Source organism: Macaca nemestrina, chromosome 1, assembly GCF_043159975.1.
Source record: "Macaca nemestrina isolate mMacNem1 chromosome 1, mMacNem.hap1, whole genome shotgun sequence".
Lineage (NCBI taxonomy): Eukaryota > Metazoa > Chordata > Mammalia > Primates > Cercopithecidae > Macaca > Macaca nemestrina.
The window spans coordinates 179,351,513-179,372,279 of record NC_092125.1 but is presented as its reverse complement, the minus strand read 5'-3'; the positions used below and the strand labels follow the sequence as shown (position 1 = coordinate 179,372,279).

Below are 20,767 nucleotides of genomic sequence, written 5' to 3'. Positions count from 1 at the left end.
AACAAAACCAGAGTGCCCCAAAAGGCCCCACCCCCTCAACCAGGCCAAAGCCTCGCAATTTGAGGCCCCAGGCCCACTCTCTGGCTCTATAGTCCATAGACCTTCTTTCCAGACCCTGAGCTCCTGGAGGGACAAGGCTGAACAGGTTCACCTGAGGCCTGCATGGAGGAGGAAGGGAAGGAATTGGAATGGAAGGGTTGCCTGTGGAGGGGAAGCAGATCAGGCCCTGTCCTCAGGGAACTCCTGCTGGGTGAGGAGACAGGCTGCAGCTGACTAACCAAGTCCCACCCAGTGGGTGCAGGAGACACAGGAGGAAGTGGGGCAAGAAGGAATCAGAAATGGGGAAATGTGAGCTGCAACATCACCCAAGGACTGCAACTCTGAGGCAAAGAAGCTGCCAGGTATTGGAGTTCCAGAGCTCCTGGCAGCAGCACAGGCAGGCAGGTCCCCCAGCGAGCCGTGTCCCTTTGCTGCTGGCTCCACCCTCAGCTCCGCAGCCCCAGGAACAGGCCCAGGAGGAGGAGGATTGCCCAGGCCAGCAGAGCCACTCAGCTGGGCAGAGACCAGGCCAGACCCCACCTGCAGTCTGGCCCTTCCCCCACCGGCACGGCAGGAGGTGGCAAGTCCCAGCAGCACAGCCCGCGCCCTGGCTCTAACCAGAGGGTGGCTATCGTCCCACCCCTTCCTCTCCCATCCCCTGCTGCCTATGAAATGGGAACTGAGTTGCCCAAGAGTTAATCACTTTTCTGACGGTTTATTTTATTCATCTTTGGTAACAAATGGCTGAAATCAATTAAACTTGCTTTCCCCTCAGCTGATGAAGTTAATTATGATTTGTTATGGTGTCTGATATGTAAATTATTAGAAAGCAGACTTACGTTGGACCGGCTGCCTCCAGGCGGCACCGGATTAATCATTGTGTAGATGTTGTCACTGGAATTTGTTGAATCTGTAGAACAGTGGAAACCCACAAGTCGGGGTGATTAATTCGTTTCTTAATTAAAACAAACTCATGGCACTTGAACTCATTCCTTTGTATTTTATCACCTAAAATTTCCTCTAAGTACCACCATTTTCTGGCTAATTTGTATTTAATGAAGATTCACAAAGTTTTTAATCACAGAAAATTCAACTGTGAAAACCACTCAACCCCAGCAGTGTGGACACGGCACAGGAGGATTACAGGTTCAAACTCTTGTCTCCCCACCCTACACCAAATCTGGTCCCCAGACACTGCCTGGGACAACATGGGGGCAGCAGAACCACGACCTGTGCTCTCCCCCCACCCCCCTACAAAGTGGTTTTAATCAAATCAGGGAGAGGGAAATGTGGCAAATTACCCAGAGGCCACCCTGCCAGGCTGATGGGGCAGGAGGGAGAGGCAGGGATGGGGCTGGAGACGCATTCACATATGGAGTGGGTGCATGTGGCCCAGTCGGAATGTAGGTCATGCAGCTCATCAAAATGCAGCAGCAGAAAGAGACAGCCGGAGCGGGAGCCCAGGATCCCGGCTGCGGCCAGCTCCACCCCTGCAGCCGAGCAGCTTCCCTGCTATGGGGAGCCGAGGAGGGGAGGGGGCGGGGGAGAGTCCCCTCCATTTCCCCAATTAGCCAAAAAAGTCTCCAGCTAAAACGTTTCTATCAGGAGCAGGCACCGTAATTCTTGGGCAGAAATCCAGCTACCTCTCACTTTTTATTTTTGGGGTGGGTAAGGATCGTATGTTGAATTCCTTCTAGCTGGCTGGTACGCTATTCTTAGCTGGGAAAGAAACATAACTGTGATGCTGTGTGTGTGAGAGTGTGTGTGTGTGTGTGTGTGTGTGTGTGCGCGCGCGCACATGCCCACGTGTGTGCACGCATGCCCTCTTTTGTTTAAAGAAACAGGGAGGACCGGGTGCGGTGGCTCACGCCTGTAATCCCAGGACTTTGGGAGGCTGAGGCGGGTGGATCACCTGAGGTCAGGAGTTCAAGGCCAGTCTGGGTAACATGGTGAAACCCCATCTTTACTAAAAATACAAAAATTAGCTGGGCATGGTGGTGCATGTCTGTAATCCCAGCTACTCGGGAGGCTGAGATAGGAGAATTGCTTGAGCCCGGGAGGTGGAGGTTGCAGTGAGCCGAGATTACGCCATTGCACTCCAGCCTGGGTGACAGAGCAAGACTCCGCCTCAAAAAAGCAAAAAGGGGAGAAGGGATCTCCTATATAGAGGACCAGAAGCCAGGAGCTATGGAAACTCGAAAGGTAGCATGCCTCAGAATCCTGGTCCCAGGATGTCAGAACTCCAAAGCCCCTTTTTGAGTCATCTGGGGAAATGCCCACCCCCAACAGGGTTCTTCCCAACAAGAGGGGTTCAAGGACAATGAGAAGCCGTTCCTGGACTGCTCTGCTCAGCCCTGTCCTTTATGCAGCAGCATCAGAGAAGAGGAGTAGGTTAGCGTCATCAAGGGACTCCTGCCCCCTAAATGCCCAGTGGAAGATGTGCTGCTCAGGAAGGAGTGGCTGGTAAGCTTTGGCTCTGCAACAGTGCCCTCCCTCCAGGACTCTCTGGCAACATGCCCCGCCCCCACCACCAGACCCTCCGCTTTCCCCTCAAGCGCTCTTACCTGCGGGACTGGGCATAATGGGTGTTCCTGGAGGGCCGCCACCACCAGGGGGTCCCTGAAGATGAGAAAAACTGACATCAGACGCCCATAGTGGTCACGAACGTGGGGAGGGGCCAGCATCCTCCCTCCCTGGTCAGCAGCAACTGCTCACCCCGGGCCCAGACGCTGTTCATCTTGCTACACCCCCAGCGCTCACTCAGGGACAAAGTACTTAAGCTTGAGAAGGGGACTTGGATGTCCCCCGTACCTTTCTTCAGACCAAGAGGCCCCTGTGGGTGTGTGTAACTGCATTATGTGCTCACAGGCATGCCCCCTGGAGAGGCCAGCAGTGGATGCCGGGGGGCCCACTGGTCAGCTCCCCAGAAGGCAATTCCACCCCCAGGTCTGGTTTGGGGATTTCTGGGCCACCTCGGGTCCGTACAGATGACTGAATATTGACAGCAAGTTCTAGCAGGTTAGAACCTCTGCTCAGAAGAGTGTGTGAAAGGGAAAGAAACGGGGACCCCAGAGCAGTTCTCTTGCACACTCAGTCCCACGTGGCTAGACAACACAAGGCCCCAAACCCACACACTTACCACATAGGTACCAGGTGATGAGGAGGAGTATGGAATCTAAAAACAAGATGTCAGGGAGCCCCGCGTCAGAGTCACTGAGTGCCCTCAGGTGCCACACCTCCCTGAGGACACGACCCACTCTTCACAGGAAAGACATCGCCACCCAGTGAGCTGGCCACCTGCTTGGTTCCCCTGGGAGGGCTGGGACATGGCTGAAGCCCAGTTCTCTCTGCTATATCGAACTGACCCTGAGACCCTGGTCTCTTACTCCCCAGTCCTGGGAGGGAGCCACAGACACAGGGAAGACATAGGAGGCCCTCCGGTTTGAGAGGACAGTAAACAGCTTTACCCCACATTCCTCTGGCCTTCACTCCACTGCCTGTGCTGAGCCCCTTACCCGCACCTTCCAGCCCTGCTGGGGAGGAGGTAGGGGCCTCCACTCTGAACAGTACTCTCTGAGCCCAGGTTCTTAGCTTACTCCTTCAGCGAAGGGGTGGAGCCCTTGCTGACCCCTGCACATTACTGCCAGGCCTCCATCCCCACACGACCTTCTCCCTAGAAGCATCAGGAGAGTCCCGCTGCATCTCCCCTTCCCCGTGACACCTACACCTAGGGACAGTAGCTCCCCTGCACCCAGGACCCCTCCCCTGACAAACGCCACCCCACCTGACCTAGGTACTCACTGAGTTAGCACTGTTAGGATTGGGCCAGGGTCTGCCAGCTCCCGGGCCCCTGGGAGAGGGAGAAAGAGATGTGAACAATGAAAAAGGTGCTGTAAACTCCAAGGGGTGGAGGCAGCAGGGGCAGAAGGAAAGGGCTGAAATAACCAACAGGAAGTCCTTCCTACAGCCCTGGGGTTTACAGCCTTCTGGCTCGGGGCAGTAATGGGTAACTTCATGGATGGAAATCTATGAATTGCTTTAAATTACAGGTAAACTTTACAAAATATATAAAATTAGATATAAAATATGTAAAATTCCCTCTCCACGTGCATTTTCCTAGGAAGGGAATCCACATTCTCACAACGGGGTTAAAGATCACAAATGCACTAGAGAACAGTGGCTGAACTGTCCAGGGGTTCAACTCTTGACCCTGCCACTGAAAGGTACGTGAGCCTGCGCAAGTTACTTCACCTTTCTGTGCCTTGGTGACCTCATCTGTAAGGGGGGTATAATAATGACCGCATCAGGCCGGGCGCGGTGGCTCACACCTAGCACTTTGGGAGGCCGAGGCGGGCAGACCATTTGAGGTCAGGAGTTCGAGACCACCCTGGTCAACATGGTGAAACCCCGTCTCAACTAAAAATACAAAAATTGGCCAGGCATGTTGATGGGAGCCTGTACTACCAGCTCCTCACGAGGCTGAGGCAGGAGAATCGCTTGAACCCGGGAGGGGAGATTGCAGTGGGCCAAGACTGTGCCACTGTACTCCAGCCTCGGCAATAGAGTGAGACTCAGTCTCAAAAAAAAATAAAAGTAATCACGGCATAGGGTAATCATGAAGATGAGGCGAGCTGATGCACGAAGCATGCCTGAACTGTGCCCGGCACACAGAGGCACTCTATGAGGCTGAGCTCTCATCACCAGGATCATCAATATCCTCATATTACCGAGGAGGAGACTGAGATCCAGAGAGGTGCCAGCAATGACCCCTTATCATGAGTCTCCCAGGGTGCCAGCAGAGAGGGGGGGAGACATAGGCCGAGTCACTGGCCGGGTCGTTTTTGCCTTACATGTTAATCCCGGGCATGGCGGGGCCGAGGGAGTTGGGTGGTGGTCTCATGCCGCTGCCATAATTCTGCAACGATAACCAAGGGTCAGTCTATGAGAAGGAGAAGGGAACCAGAGAGAGGAGGAGGGAGGAGAAACAAACAGACAAAACATAGTGAGAGGGTTAGTCTGTGAAAAGATCGATGAGAAAAAATAATACATTCTTTCAAAAACGATGGGGTGGGTGGGAACCAAGTCACAGGGACCACAATGACAAGCCAGCACAGAGGGACAGTCACAACATTCAATGCATTTTCAGGAGCTTTCAAGATGAAGTTTTCAAAAACATGTGGGTATCCAGCAAGCTGCTGCCGTCTCTGGGCTCCCACGATGTCATCCTGTACCTTCCCCATGGGCTCAGGCAGGTAAGAGGGGATGGACTTGGTCTTGGAACCCACTAAGAGGCTCTGGGGTGAGGAGACAGAGAGGCGAGGGGTGGGTGTCAATGTGGATGTGAGCAGACACTCCTGAGAAGCCTGTCCGGGGCTGGTGCAGGCCCAGGCCCAGCACATACAGACACCCCAACCTGCCCCAGGTCTGGGTCATAGTCCTACCCCACCCATGTGTCAGCATCAGAGGCCCTCCACAGACATGATGCTGGGAAGCTGGAGAAAACCCCATTTCTGCACTCAGACGGATCATCATTACGTGTGTGTGGTTTTTTTGTTTTTTGAGATAGCATCTCGCTCTGTTGCCTAGGCTAGAGTGCAGCAGTGCAATCAGAGGTCACTGCAGCCTTGACCTCCTGGGCTGAAGCAATCCTCCCACCTGAGCCTCTCACGTAGTTGGGACTACAGTCATGCACCACCATGCCCAGCTAATTTTTGATTTTTTTTTTTTTTTGAGATGAAGTCTCGCTCTTGTTGCCCAGGCAGGAGTGCAATGGCACAATCTCAGCTCACTGCAACCTCCACCTCCCAGGTTCAAGCGATTCTCATTACTTGGCCTCCCAAGTAGCTGGGATTACAGGCACTCACGACCTTGCCAGGTTAATTTTTGTATTTTTAGTAGAGACGGGTTTCACCATGTTGGCCAGGCTGGTCTCGAACTCCTTACCTCAGGATCCACCTACCTCGGTCTCCCAAAGTGCTGGGATTACAGGCGTGAGCCACCATGCCTGGCCTGCCCAGCTAATTTTTAAATTTTTTTGTAGAGGTGGGGTCTCACTTTATTGCCCAGGCTGGTCTCGAACTCCAGGGCTCAAGTGATCCTCCCGCTTCAGCCCCACAAAGTTTTGGGATTACAGGTGTGAGCCACTGTGCCCAGCCAATGTTTGAGAGAGAAGTCTACACAGAACGCGCGAAGTCCCAGCAGTCCAGATTCAGCTCAGGATGGCCTACTGAGGCACAGCGGGGTGGGTCACAGGCACCAGGCCTCTTACCGCGTGCATCTCTTGCTATATAACCAGGCCAGTGTTGCCTGTGACCCTCTCTCCAAGTGTCATTTTCCCTACAGTCATACATGCCTCGCTTCCCTGCTCCCCTCATGGCAGGCTCCTACTTGTCCTCCAATACTCGCTCCAACAGCAGCTCCTCTAGGAAGCCCTCCTGACACTCCACCCCTTGGGGCTGACTACTCCATCCGTTACTCCCACAATGCCTTCTAACCTCCCTCCCCTGCCACCATGCCACACTGGGTTCTGATCATGGCCACGTGTCTGTCCATCTCCCATCTCTCCTAGTGGACTCCAAGTGCCTTCTGAAGGTGGGGCTGTGCCTTGATGATCATAGCCCCCCGCCCCATGCACCCAGTGGCACAGACTGGTGCTCACTACGCCGACACTGAAGCAATCAATGAAGGACTGAAGAAGGGAATGCATGGAGACCAAAGGGAGCCTGGCTGCAGCTTAAGCTCTGCCCTTGTAGGAGAACTTGAAGTAGGCTGCTGGAATTTTGATGGCAAAGGAACAGCCAGCATTCACTGCCCTTTACGGAGTGCATGACATACTTTCTGTAGTCTCTCGTTTGATCTGTATGAAAACTCCAGGAGGCTGGTATTGTTCCCACTTTACAGAAGAGGAGACTGAAGGTCTGAGGGAGAAAGTTTTGCCTCAAGTTGCAGTGAGCAAATGCACAGCTAGGATTTAAACCCAGATCTGCCGGTCCCCAGATTCTGCCTGCTTAGCCAAGCAACTGGTGGGAGGCGGGTGGGAAGGGGGACAGAATGGGAAGACGGAGACCTGGAGCTGACACACACAAAGCCAGTATCGGGCTGATGGTGGGTTCTGCATCCAGGGATCATCTCCCAAATCTCACCATCCTGGGGCCACCTGCTCCACTTGCTCAGCCACTGAGGGGCTTGGAGTCTAGAAGAATGTCTAGACAAGATGCAGAGGATCACAGGAGCAATACTAGGCTGGCTGACAAAGAGCCAGACCCAGAGCCAGAGAGGGCAGGGCCTGCCTCACCCTGCAACTGCTCAGGGCACCGGCTTCAAGCAAACAGTGGCAGCCTTGGGGGAATGTGCTGGGGCCAAGCCCACTCTACCACGGGGTAAAGAGCAGAACTCGAGACCGGAGGTCAGAACACAGGAAGGCTGGCCTTGGTTTGGCTGCCTGTTGGTGACGATGGGCAGATTACCAAATGACAACAGTGCTGACTCCATGCCCAGATGTACCACAGACTGTGTGTGCACTGCCTACAATTAATTGTCACAATGACCCCTTTCCTCCACCCACTTCAGAGACCAGAAAACTGAGGTAGAGAGGAAGAATGATGACCCCACCGTGCAGCTGTGAGTGGCTGAGCTGGGGCAAAGCCCTGCAGCATGGCTCTGGCTTTAGAGCCACAATCCCCTCTGCTCTGCTGCCTTGTCTACAAAATGGGGACAAAGAGCCCCATGTGTTTCCAACCTTGCAGGTCTCCAGTGGATCAAATGAAACAATGGTTCTGAAGTGCCCCGTAAGCCCCAGGAGGTGTGCACTGATTTGGGATGTCAGCAGCAGAACAAACACCAAAGCCCTTAATGCTACCACAGCATCGCAGAAGCTCGGGTCTCAAAGGGCCTTTTCTAATCCCCTCTACAAATCTCAGCCTCATCTCCCCACCTGCTGCTCCAGGACAAGCAGCTTGCCACCTCCCCAGGCCTTCTCCCCACTCTGTGTACAGGCCAGCTGACTAGAAGTCTTCCAGATGGAGTTCTTTTCCAGGACTGCAGCCGCCTCTCCCTCCAGGAGAAAGGCCTGCACCTCACAGCAAGAGCGGAAGCCTGGGATGTCTCAGCATGGAGTGGGGTGAGAGGAGACGACAGGTAGGCGCTCACTCCATAAAGCCCTCCTGACACGCAGAACGCAGCTCTGAGCTGGGAGGTTCCGAGTGCACTATCCTGTCGCTCCTGGCCCCGCCCAGCCTCTCCAAGGGTTGGCATGGCAGCTTCCTAGAGGGAGCTTCTCCACCAGTCCCGCCGCCTATAGAGGCAGACACCCTGAAGGGCCACTTGCACCTCATCATTTCACAGATGACAACTTGGAGGCCCAGAAAGCCAGAGACGTGTCCAAGGCCACAGAGATGTCAGGAGCAAGTAGCAGGCTGAAATCTGGTTTGCAGCGAAGTTTTCTCACATAGGGCAGGAACGCCTAGAAGTTCAGACTCAGTAGAAATGGGCTCCCTCTTTGGCCAGCTCCTGCCTGCCTGCAGCACCACATGGCTGGAGGTGATGACGGTGAAGCCGTGCAAGGGTCAGTTACCAACCAGATACCCCTCTGCCATCGGCACCACTCTGCAGGGGCAGGGGCGGCTGGGCAGAGGAAAGGAGCCTCCAGTGCAGCTGTGGGGCTGGACACATTCACAGGGGCCTGTCTTCCCTAACCCCTCACCCTAGTCCCCACTTGGGTGCCCCAGACCCTGGGCAGAGGGCCTAATCCACACTCAGCAACAGTGCAGGCGCCCCGACCACTGTCTCAGCTCTGTACTCCGCCGGGTCCGCAGGGAGAAAGGACCAAGCAGCTGGCTGGGGCTGCAGCCTGGAGGTGGTGACTGCTGCTCCCTCCTGCCACATCCTCAGAAAGGCTTTTGAGGTGCCCACTATGTTTAAACCTGGATCTGCCAGCCCCCAGAGTCTGCATTCTTAGCCAAGCATCTTGTAGGAGGCAGATAAGAGAGGGGGACCACCCAATGCTGTAATTACCTTAGGGGATAGCTCTCCTAGTCTTTAGGACTCACCTACCACAGTGGACTTGAGGCTGTCTAGGCCATTTTCTGGGCAGTGGGGGCCTGGCCATCTCATGCAGGACACCCCCCAGGGGCCACCAGAGTTAAGTTCCTCAAGGGGCCCTTTTCCTTCCTCACCAGCCCGGGGTGCTCAGGACCAGGATTAATGACCTACTCCTCTCTTTTGGGGGCCTCTGCTCAGTGTCACTGAGCTTGCATTGGCCCTGGATCAGCCCCAGGAGATGGGGGCGGCACAAGACCGTCCCAGGGGCTGTGGATTCTCTCCTTCATCTGAACTCTCAAATGCAGACAAACCAGGATAGTGACCTGATTCTACTCTGTCCTGGCTTCAGCCCTAACCTGAATACCAGAAACGCCAACATGTCGGTGGCTCCGGGAATCGGCACCCGGGAGTCTGGGAGCCACTGCTCTTCTGACGGGGGCTGGCATTCTCTCTACTAAGTCCGACCAGGGGCGCCTCAGTTTTAGCTTCATCCTATTAGAATTCATTTTTGAAACACTAGGATGAGAGGTTACTACCTGATACTGACATACATAAAACTTTCTGGAAAGGAGAGTTCTAAGTGGAAGTACTATCTCCTTTCTGGCACTGGCACTTTACGAAACCAGAGTAAAATCCGTCTGAAGCACGGAGGATGAAGGACGGGGTGATGCCTGCACTGCTGGTTCCTTTGAGACATTTAGGCTGACATGTGACACAGACTCACACAATGCAATGTCACTCCATTTGGTTTTGAAATAAAGTAGCCCTTGACCACACTGTACCTATTCTTTGTTCAGGAAGTTCTGGAGTGGTCGCTGGCTAAAAGCAATCTAATTCCTGGCTACGAATGACATGCCGATGGTCTCCCACCTTTGTGCCTGGTCTCAGCACAGCACTGTGTGCGTAGTGGCACTTACTCTAGGCTGAAGGGGCTGGCCGCCCTTCCTGACAGTCCGGGCTGTGGCAGGCTGCCTCCCCCACGCTCAGGGCCTGCGGGAAGGGGAAGGGATCCACAGGATACCGTGTAGGGACACAGCTGCTATTTCGCCCGCCCTCCAGTAGCCCCATGAGGCCACCACTTGCTGCCCATTTTGCAGATGACAAACTGGAGGCCCAGCCAGGCTGAGCTGCTGTCAAGACTGCTTTCCAGAACTAAGTTCTGTCCTGTCCACAGGGCATCACCCTCAGGGGAGAGAGAGAAAGGGCCTGGGGAACAGGGACAGTCTGCCCTCTCCCTACTCTCCACCTCAGAGTCCAAAACCGCCAGGCTCTGCAGGGCCCAAGATGAGCCCTAGCTGACCACAGACCCTGTAATCCATCCTGCACCATCAACCTTGTCCGGGCCCAGTGCTTCATCAATGCCAAGCTTTCCTGACCCCAGTGATGGGCCAGTGCAGACACCCTGGGTTGCTTCAAGGGACGTTTGGCTCTGGATTTAATACTTACCCTACCCAGAGGAGTACAGGAAACATGGGTGAAGCGCTTTAGGGTCTCCACATTGATAAAGTAAAATAAAGAGCAGGAGAGATGCTTCCAGAGCTCCTGAGGTTGGCAAGGGTGTGTAATGTAAACAAAGATGGGTGAGCCTCTCCCTCTCCTGCTGGAGACACTCCTGGAGTCTAAGGGGAGCTCCACCCCTTGTACAATGCTTGGGTGAGGCCAGGAGAGTCTCAGTGCATGGCCTCAGCCTCTGGGACCCTTACTTCTTTAAAGTGTGCCAGAGTGTGCTGGACTACGGGTCAGGGGCAGACATGATGAGACATCCACCATGCCCAGAGGAAGTCCTGAACTGCCAGCACACCCTGCTGCTCTTAAACAGCCTGACATCTACTCCCAGCCTTTAGAATCTCAGTGTTACGATGGTCCAAACAAACTGTTAATGACTTTGCCAGGAAAAAAAGAAGAAGAAATTAAAAGCAATCACCAAACCCAAGCAACTAGAGGCCTAAACATTGGTTTTAAGTCCCTAAAGTTGGAAAACACAAATATCTTCCTTAGGGGGAGCACCCTGTGGCCAGCATCACATCGAGAACTTGACTTGGCCGGGCTCACGCCTATAATCCCAGCACTTGGGGAGGCCAAGGTGGGGGGATCGCTAGAGCCCAGGAGTTCGAGACCAGTCTGGGCAACATGGCAAGACCTTGTCTCTACCAAGACCTTGTCTCTACTAAAAATACAAAAATTAGCCAGGCATGGTGGTGGGAGCCTGTAGTACCAGCTACTGGGGAGACTGAGGATGTGGTGAGCAGAGATGGCGCCACTGCACTCCAGGCCTGGGTGACAGAGTAAACCCTGCCTCAAAAAAATAAAATAAAAAATTTTTAAAAATTAAAACATTTTCTTTAAAATAAAAAATATTTTAATTTTTTAAAAATAAAAATTAAAAAAAGAATTTGATTTCTGCTAAAAGAAAAAAAAAAGGAACTGGACACTGGACCCTGCTCCTTCCAGCAGCCCTCCAGGTCAGGCACCGTTCTTATTCCCATTTTACAGATGCAGCTGCTGAGCGTCAGAACCCACAGGCTGGGCGGTGGCATTCAATTTTCCCTCCTCAGATTCCATCCTCCTGAGTCACACAGACCCCGTGACATCTGACAATCCAAGGCCACTGCTGATTTCTACACCAATAAAATGTGACTGCTGTGCGGCTCAGGCTGTGGGGAGGGAGAGCTGCATCTGACTCAGGAGAGGGGAAGCTCTGCTCCTACTCTGCCCCCCACCCCCTTCCCTAGGCAGGCAGCCCTGCAGAGGTCAGCTCCAAGCGTCTGCCAGGCAGGAAGGGGCCACTCTGGCAGCTTACAAGGAGCTAGCAGAAACACGAATTTTGGAGGATTTGAGGAAGGAACAAAACTAGAATACTGGAGCTGCGACTACTGCGGGCTTGCTTCCTTTTAGGATTATGGGGCTGGCAGAAGACAAGGACCTCCCTAAAATCTTTCACCACCACAGATGTTCCAACCACCACTGAGAAGAAAGCGGTGGCTTGGGCTTGCTGTAAATACAATTCTGGGATGGAGCAGAGGGCTGTGGTTCTGTGGGGCAGATGCCTCTCCCTACAAAAGGGAGCACATGTGGGCGGGAATGGGGGGTGCACTACTCCACCCCCAGGGGACCCAGAAACCAGTGCAGGGGCCCAGAAAGTCCTGAACACCCACATGCAACCGAGGGAGCGACCAGTGCAGCGGACTCCAGGCAGAACAGAAAAGAAGGGAAAGAACACCTGAGAACAAGCCCCTTGCCTTGTTCAGATTTCCAGCTTCCTTTAGTCAGAGGCTAGAGAATTCCCAAGGCGAGTGGAACATCGCGAACGCTCTGCCACGGCTACTACAGGAAACAGAGCCACATGCAAACACCCAGAGGGCTCAGGGTAAGCAGCGAGATGGTTCCACAGCAGAACACCTGTCAGACCTTTTCTTGGACACCCCTACCTGGGGTGCGGAGCTGGCCACAAGGGGCGACGACTTTGTTGTGACTGTAAGAGGTATGTGAGGGCACCTGAAATGCTTTCTTCCAATGGCTTCTAAACTGCCCTTTGTGGCAGCGGAGCCCTCTGGTCAGAAAGAATCCCGGCGGAAGTGGGTGCTGGGGTCCTGTCAGTGTGGCCCCCTCATCAGAGAATCAAATCACAGTCCTCATTTAACAGGTAGGGAAACTGAGGCCTGCTGGGGCCCACAGAGGTCAAAGTCATTCATCCAAGGACAGACGCATGCTGAGCTGCAGGCAGAGCTAGAAAGGCCACTCATCCGCCCCGCCTCTGGGACACAACCAATGCTGGCCCTAAGCCATCCCAAGTCTACCTCACCCAGGGGAGGCAGCTCTGGGGTTCAGGAGCTCCCTGCCCTTCAGATCCCATGATAGGATACTGCACCCCAAAAGGGTCTGCCAACTAGAAGGCCTCAGCTGTCCCCTTTTTCCTAGCTCCCTGGGGGAGGGGGGCCTCAACTCTGCCTGTCATCCGCGAGGGGCTACCCTGGGCAGCGCGAGGCCGGTCTGCCACAGAAGGGGACAGAAGCAGGGGATGTGGCCATGCCCTTCCTCTCACCCCTGCGAACTGAGAGATGTGGGAGACTGACAGCGTGGAAAGAGGAGAGAAGGCGGGTGCACACAGATGGCCAGGGAGACAGACAGACAGACAGGCAGTGGTTACCTGTGGGCCAGGACCCATGGGCCCCATGCCTCGGGGAGGGTTCATTCTCTGCATTGATCCTCCCATGTTGGGGTGGCCTGTGTGAGAGAGGAGGCGCGCCATGGGGTGGCAGGAGTCGAGGGAGGAGGAGCCCCTCCTGACATCCCCAGCCACCCTAGGCCCACCCCGCCCTCTCTACCTTGTTGTCGTGTGGGATCCATGGAATTGGGCAGCAATGGCTGTGTCCCAGGAACTCCTCCTGGAGGCTGAAAGAGATGCAAGACACAAGCTGAGCAGTCGCTCCGGAGCTGCTGGACATGGGGAGAGGCATCTACCTGTCCCACCCAGTTTCCCACCTGACCACGTGGGGCCACTCATGGCCTCCCTGAGACCACTTCTGCTGCCTGCCAACGGGAGAAGGTCACCCCAGGCCTACCAGTCAGCTCAAACTGGTGTTAGCTAAAACCGTGTCATTGTTTGCGGGGCTCAGTGGGAGGGAAACTGTCACCTCATCCTGCTGTCTTGGGGTAGGGAGTCTGGGTACCTATCAGAGCTCTGAAATGAGGCAGGAGACCAAATTCTCTAGGTCTTGCTCTGGCTGCAGCACCGACCACCTTGTTCTCAGAGGCAGCAGTGCCCACTCCCTCCTTCTGCCCAAATCCCATCTTGCCTTTGTCTCTCAGAGACACACCTCATTTTAGCTCTATCCAAATTACGGAGACTGAGACACCCACTACCTAAAATCCTATCACTGTGGGAAGCCCTGTTTAAAGGGGAACAGAGGATGACGAGGATTTTAGGATTGAGATGGGGAAACTGAGGTCACAGGCCTGAGGGCTCCCAGTCACAGGTTGCAGAGCCAAGCAGCACCCAGGTTATATCCCATCAGCTTCTACAATATGGAATGCCACCCAGCCCTGGGGTGGGAGAGGTGGCCATTAGGAGAGGGGCAGGGGTACTGGACGAGAACCCGGCTCCGGAGCTGGGGCCATCGGCGGTGCTGGTGTGGTTGCTAATGAGAAGATAAACGTGGGGGCCACGGGTTTCCTGGGTGAACACTTGGCCCACCCGCTGTGAAAACCTATTAAAAGCGATTTACTTGAGACTGAAGTTATTTCAGCTGCAACTGGAAAAAGAGAGTAGGATTTGCTGGGGGAACTTTGTTTCTAGGACCCCATCCCTTAGGGCTAAATACGAGCCTTTGCCTTTGAGAGGAAAAGCCTTTGGTGATGGCTGGTCATCTTTCCCTATTGGCAGGTGCCAGTGCTGCTCAAAGGCTGGGCATCTGTGACAGGGGTCTGTCCTCAAGGGCCCCCAGCCCAGGCTGTGCTGCTGTGGGGGAGGCTGAGTGGGGAGCTCCTCTGCCTTGAGCTCAATGGTGAACTCCAAACCGGTTTTGAAACGAGGTGGTAGAAAGCAAAGGGACAGACTGTCACTGATTTCTCCAGCTTCAGAATGGAACAGGGGAGCAGGTGGGTGTGGTTAAGGTGCAAGAGGATTGTGTGAGGGCCTAGGGAGTGTCTTAACGTTCACGAAGTAGAATTGGTTTTTGTTTTGTTTTGTTTTGTTTTTTAAGACAGAGTCTCTTGCTCTGTTGCCCAGGTTGGAGTGCAGTAGTGTGATCATAGCTCACTGCAGCCTCAACTCCTAGGCTCAAGCAATCCTCCTGCCTCAGCCATCCCAAGAGCTGGGACTACAGGCACGCGCTGTCACACCTGGCTAATTTTTAAATGTTTTGTATTGATGGGGTCTCACTATGTTGCCTAGACTCCTATCAAACTCTAGGCTCAAGTAATCCTCCTGCCTCAGCCTCCCAAAATGCTGGGATTACAGGTGTGAGCCTCTGCGCCTGGCCCACAAAGTGGCAATTAGCACCTGCTGTTTCCGTCTGCCTGTGGGGGCTCAGTGTCTTTCCAATCCCTGGATTTTAGTTTTCCGGCCTCTCACTGTCTCCCAGCCCTGCTTCCTGGCCCCAGGTTCCCCAGCTCTGAATCACTTGGCTGGTTTGTGTCTGCCCACTGGGGGTTTGTGGTTTTTATAGAGTCCTGGTGACTCAGGAAGGCCCGCCTCTAAGGCTGTCTGGAGTGCAGGATCCCAGGACACGGAGGTGGATGGGGGACCGTCAGGGTCATGAGTTACCCAGTGCAGGACCACCACATCCAACCCTGACAGTGCAGCCGTGGGGCTTGGCAATCACTCTCTCCAGGTAGCCCAGTGCTGACCACCAATTCTTGGAGAAAGTTCCTCCATGGGTTCCTCTAACCCTCCTATGTATCGGAACTCCAGAGGCACAGCTTGGCTGTCCAGAGGCTCAGAGGAGGCCTGGAGGTCGCGTCCCTCACTGAGGTGACCCTGAGACAGGGACAGACAGTCTGGGCCTCTTCTATCAGGGAAAGAAGCTGTGCAATCACCAAGGGAAGGGGTCTCACCCTGAGAGGGCTGAAGCCCTCAAACTTAAGGAGGAAAAACAACGGCTTGTATATGGTGCCATAATTACAAGCTGTGCACACACCCTTGGCGCCTACAGGGGAGCGAGTTGCTCTGGGGCTCCTGGACAGAGGCCATCTCTTCTCCTACAACACTGCGTGTGGGGCAAGGCACAGGAAGCATCTGCCCAGGAAACGGACAAATCCCTGCTGCATCCGCGTGCTGTCTCACCTGCCCCGCCAGCACAGCCAGCCTGCCAGGTGGGAGCTCCGCCGAGATGGGTGTGGGAGGGCTCTCTGACAACCCTGGATTCCAGCCACTCCCTCCTAAACCCAGCTGAACTCCACTGTCACCACCCATCCAACCACCCGCACTTGAGAAAACAGCAACTCTCCATGCACAGCCTCTAGCCAGGGAGGCAGATGGGAGGCAGGCTGAATCACCAAGGACCCTGAGGCCACGTCACTGACCCTTTGCTTCTTGTTCCCCTAAGGGCCCTTCTCACTCCCCTCACCCAGAAGGCACATTCATAATGGCCTGTGAGCCCCAGCAAGTCCTCTAGTCTCTGCTCCCTCCACTCATCACAGGAGAGAACTGAGCTAACTCGGGTGGCACAGGACTTCTGTTAACTGGCAGCCCCGATGAGGGCACTCTTCAAGAAACCCCCAGGGACAATACCTGTGGAAGGGGCACATGCCTCTTTGGAGGATAAAAATTTCTTGAGGTCAAAGGGAACCGGAAAACCAGAGTAGATTTTTTTTTTTTTTTTTTTTTGGAGATGGAGTCTCGCTCTGTCACCCAAGCTGCAGTGCAATGGCGCAAATTTGGCTCACCGCAGCCTCCGTCTCCTAGGTCCCAGTGATTCTCCTGCCTCAGTCTCCCAGAGAGCTGGGATTACAGGCACACGCCATCATGCCTGGCTAATATTTGGATTTTTAGTAGAGACAGGGTTTCACCATGTTGGCCAGGCCGATCTTGAACTCCTGATCTCAAGTGATCCACCTGCCTGAGCCTCCCAAAGTGCTAGGATTTTAGGCATGAGCCACCACACCCAGCCCCAGTGTAGATTTCTACTGGGGGGTGGCAGGGAGGTTGGGAAAACTGGTGTGTAATGCAAAGTACAGATGATGGATTTATCCCCAGTTTGCTCTCGAGTGGTTGCTCATGATTAGTTGCTGAGCAGAAACATACACACCCCCTCTCCATATCCTTTAATTGCCGGAAGAAGGGCCACAATTATGATAAGGAAGTAGCTCCTCTCTCCCTGGCAGAGGCCAGTTTGGACCAAGAAGAGCTCCTGGGTGGGCTGGTGGGAAGGCTGCTGCTGGGGCCCCTATGTGCCACGGCAAAGCAGGCCCAGTGGTGATGGGTTAAAAACACAGATGGGGGCAGCAATCTTACATCTGTGAAAGCTGATGAATGGGGTGGGGTGGAGTACAATCAGCACTGGGCTGGAACCAAGATCAACTCCAGCCCAGCTCACTTTGGGAAGTCACTCCTCCACTCTGAGCTTTTGTTTCCTCATCTGTGATGTATCCAGGGACCCCTTCTTTTGCTCAAAAAGCTGCATCTCTAATTCCTCTTGTCCAAATTTGTCCCCTTCATGTCAGAGAAAATAGAAAATGAAGGACTTTTGGAGAAAAAAAAAGAAAAGAAAAAAAAAGATGGGAACCCGATAGGCAATTTAACATTAAAATTGGAGAGCTGGCCAGGCACGGTGGCTCATGCCAGTAATCCCAGCACTGTGGGAGGGCAAGGCAGGATGAAGTCAGGAGTTTGAGACCAGCCTGGCCAACATGGTGAAACCCTGTCTCTATTATAAATACAAAAATTAGCCGGGTGTGGTGGTGCACACCTGTAATCCCAGTTACTTGGGTGGCTGAGGCAGGAGAACTGCTTGAACCCAGGAGGCAGAGGTTGCAGTGAATAGAGATTGCACCACTGCACTCCAGCCTGGAAGACAGTGAGACTCCGGTTTAAAAAAAAAAAAAAAAAAAAAAAAAAGACAATTGGAGACCCCTGGTTATGATCATCTCTACATGGTGCCTGCATTACCTCACTCAGGAGCCTTCTTGTAGAGCCCTGAGAATGAAAAGCATCACACTCCGACAATGCCAATTTAGCTGGTGACTAAACTCCCAGTTCCAAAGGCAACAGGGGCTGGATGCGCTGGCACTGCTGTCAGATTTTTTTGAAGGGCTTTTGCAAAGTCACCGAAATAATTCTGTTTAAAAAAACTGGGGCATAAAATTTCCCTGATGTTTCTTGAAAGTTTAAGTCTGTCTATCCTCAAAAGAGGCATCTATTCATATTTACTTCTGCAACTCCTCTCCTGCCCTGAACCAGGGAGGGTGGCATGGGGGCTGATTTCTCCAGACCACCTAGAACTGCCAACCCTAATGGGCCAGCAAAAGGCATATGACCCCAGGCAAAAGGCCCTCCCCATAATCAGACTCCTTTTCTAATTACATGAACAAATCCTTTCTTGTTTTGAGTTGGGTCTGGGAAGCAGGCAGACATTGCTGAAAAACTCACAAATCTCCTGCTCCGCTGCATCCAGGCTCCTGATCTAAGCATTCCTACGGGCCATTTCCCCCCCTAATAGCAGGATTATATTTACCAGCCTTGGCAATTCTCAAAAGCTTCCAGGAAAAAAATGCACATTGTCAATTAACTTCATTAAGGAGGAAGACCCTCTTCCAAGAAGGGGGTGGAAGGGAGGGGCAGGGCATTACCATCTTCTCTAGAATAGCCGAAACCCTGCAATCCCAGATGCGCCTTGGCTCCATCTGCTGCCACCTTCTGAACTCCAGAATGGGCTGTCCAAAGGCCATCTGGAGAGGCAGGTGAACTGCTGCACCATGGGCACAGTGGGGACGTGGGGCCCTCTCTGGGGAACAGCTAGTAAGCTACCAGTCACGTTAAACCTGTCCCTCCACCCCTCAATCCTTTCCCTCAACTTTCATTTTGTGTCAAAGTCCACCTAGGGCCAAGGATGGCTGAACGAGGGGAGAGAGAACATGAAAAGGTACAGTACCTGGTTTCCCATTCTGATCGGGGGCCTGGGGCCGCCTGCGTATCGCGGTGACATAAAAGGCTGCAATTATAGGGAATTAGTTCAGTGACAGCCTGCCCTACTGCACAGTGACAAACACAAATGCTCTCCACTCCACAAAGTCCAGTTTTGTTATAACTAGTGATCTTTCTCCTGGTAGCCTCTTCCCTTTGAGCAAAACTTCCTTTGGGCAGAGGGAACGATAGATCCACACAACAAATGCGTCTCCTGACTCCACATTTGTTTGTGGAGATCTACTCTGGGTGGACAGGCAGCGGCTGGGACTTTGCATAAGACACGGAAAAACAGTTAAATCGATGCAAGGCAGAGGAGGAAACCTCTGCTCTCTGTAAGGGCAAATAAAAGGCTAAGAAGGACTTATATGTAACATTTTAAGGGTCTGCAGACAAAGCTGGACACACGAGCACGCACACAGGCACACACACACAGAAACCACCAGCAGGGATGGAGATGGGAGCCAGGACTGGGGGGGAAACGCCATGGAAACGGGAAGGAGACAGCGGGCTCCCTAACTTAATGCAGGGGAATGGCAGGAAAGCTTTCTCAGCAGCGCGAGTGCACAAAGAAAAGGCTTGGGATGCAGCTTCGGTTACAAACAAATGGTGAACCAAACTCAAAACCAAACCAAAAGTGAGAGAGGAAAAAACAAAAACGCAAAGGCCGCTGACAAGGTCACAGAAATATATATATTTTCCTTTTGGTTTTGTATCCAAGCTGGGTGTGAGGTCCGAGGACTGAAGACTATCTTTAGAAAAAAAAGAAATTTCTAAAAAAATTTAATTTGTCAATAAAGACTCGCAGGCAGTGGCTAGAGCACATTTTGATTTTTGTTTTTCCTCTGCGGGCTCTCTGCTTCCTCCGCGCCCCGCGTCCCCGGCGGGCGGGAGCGCCACGGTGCGTTTACCTGACTGTGGGGTCCCATCATGCTGCTAGGATTGTGAGGTGGAGGCTGTGCGTGCGGCGAGGGCTGTGACCCCGGAGGACCCTGTGAGGCCAGACAGTAGAGGCAGGTTATAGATCACAGCACATGGAGAAGCGCAGAAGAAGCTTAAAAGAACAAAAATTAAACCAAAACGAAGGGTGGGCGGCGGGCGGGCGTGCGGGGGGCGGGCTCTGGTTGGTGGGAGGTGGTGGAGCTGCTGCTTTGGTCACCGGCTCAACGGTGTAAAACGGTGAGCGGGAGCGACAGAAGCTGATAAATACATTCACAGAGGGTTGAAAGAACAAAAAATGAAGCACCTCTGTCAAAGCACACGGGAGTACAGTCCTGGACACAGCCTACCCTTGGAGCAGAGTTTGCCATGTTAAATACGTTGGTTGAGACAGGCTCAGAGGGAGTACAGTGACGCACAGAAACAGGGGACCCAGGTGCAAAGCACGTAGGTGCCACTTGCGTGGGAGGTGGGGAAGGATCGGGAAAGGCCTTGCCCTCAAGGAGCTCACAGTCTGGGGGACAGTGACACGGCTATAGGTGACTCGAGGCAGGACTGATCGAGTGTCAGGGAGATGCCCAGGTGACAGGTTTCCTGGGGTCAGGAGGGCCAGGGGCACCGATGGATAAATAACAGAGGCAGGAGGGGCAAAGGGCACCACAGATGTCACACACAGGGAGTGGGGGGACAGTGAGTGAGGGCCACATGGTGTGGGCAGTGCACACTCGCAAACCGTAAATTCACCTGCACTTCAAAGCAGCTCTGGGAGGTGGGGTTTCTCACTCCAATTTTTACTGATGAGGAATTTGAGTCTCAAGGGATGAAGGAACTTGACCATGGCCACAAAACTGGTCAGTGGCAGAGCCGGGATGAGAAACCCCATGGGTCCGATGCCCATCTCCAGCCCTGAAACCCAAGAGTTCCAGTGCAGAGGTGGGGAGACGGGGAAGTGCATGAAGGGTGGGGACCCCTGCCTGCTGGGCGAGTGGGTGGGTTGTCCTTTCCACACCTCAGTTCCAAGCTGATCCCCACCCCCACCGCCTGAACCCTGGGCTATGCTGACCTCGACCCCCCACCCCCTCACCCCAGAAGACATGGGCAGATGAATTCACTTCAACCTTGGGATTA

The 20,767-nt window shown here is 53.7% G+C and overlaps 1 protein-coding gene and 1 long non-coding RNA gene across 12 annotated transcripts in view; one reads left to right on the top strand and one right to left on the bottom strand.

Moving 5' to 3' along the window:
- Window positions 1–20,767, bottom strand: part of LOC105495102 (single stranded DNA binding protein 3) — a 180,967-nt gene that overhangs the window by 10,869 nt on the left and 149,331 nt on the right. For 4 of the 10 annotated variants that reach the window (XM_011764302.3, XM_071092669.1, XM_071092667.1 and 1 more), the window contains 9 exons: window positions 19,612–19,692; window positions 18,669–18,728; window positions 13,404–13,470; window positions 13,226–13,302; window positions 4,890–4,978; window positions 3,841–3,889; window positions 3,179–3,214; window positions 2,604–2,658; window positions 879–949 (listed from right to left, as the gene is read on the bottom strand). In XM_011764302.3, coding sequence (XP_011762604.1) covers window positions 879–949; window positions 2,604–2,658; window positions 3,179–3,214; window positions 3,841–3,889; window positions 4,890–4,978; window positions 13,226–13,302; window positions 13,404–13,470; window positions 18,669–18,728; window positions 19,612–19,692 — 585 coding nt within the window. The remainder of the gene's footprint in view (window positions 1–878; window positions 950–2,603; window positions 2,659–3,178; window positions 3,215–3,840; window positions 3,890–4,889; window positions 4,979–13,225; window positions 13,303–13,403; window positions 13,471–18,668; window positions 18,729–19,611; window positions 19,693–20,767) is intronic. The other 6 variants (XM_011764304.3, XM_071092677.1, XM_071092675.1 and 3 more) reach the window with 3 other exon arrangements.
- Window positions 2,924–11,707, top strand: LOC105495101 (uncharacterized). Of its 2 annotated transcripts, none has more exons than XR_011620627.1 (3): window positions 2,924–3,057; window positions 5,186–5,291; window positions 11,572–11,707. It is a non-coding gene; the product is annotated as an uncharacterized lncRNA (long non-coding RNA). The 2 variants fall into 2 exon arrangements; XR_011620636.1 differs by lacking the exon at window positions 11,572–11,707 and adding an exon at window positions 6,608–6,741.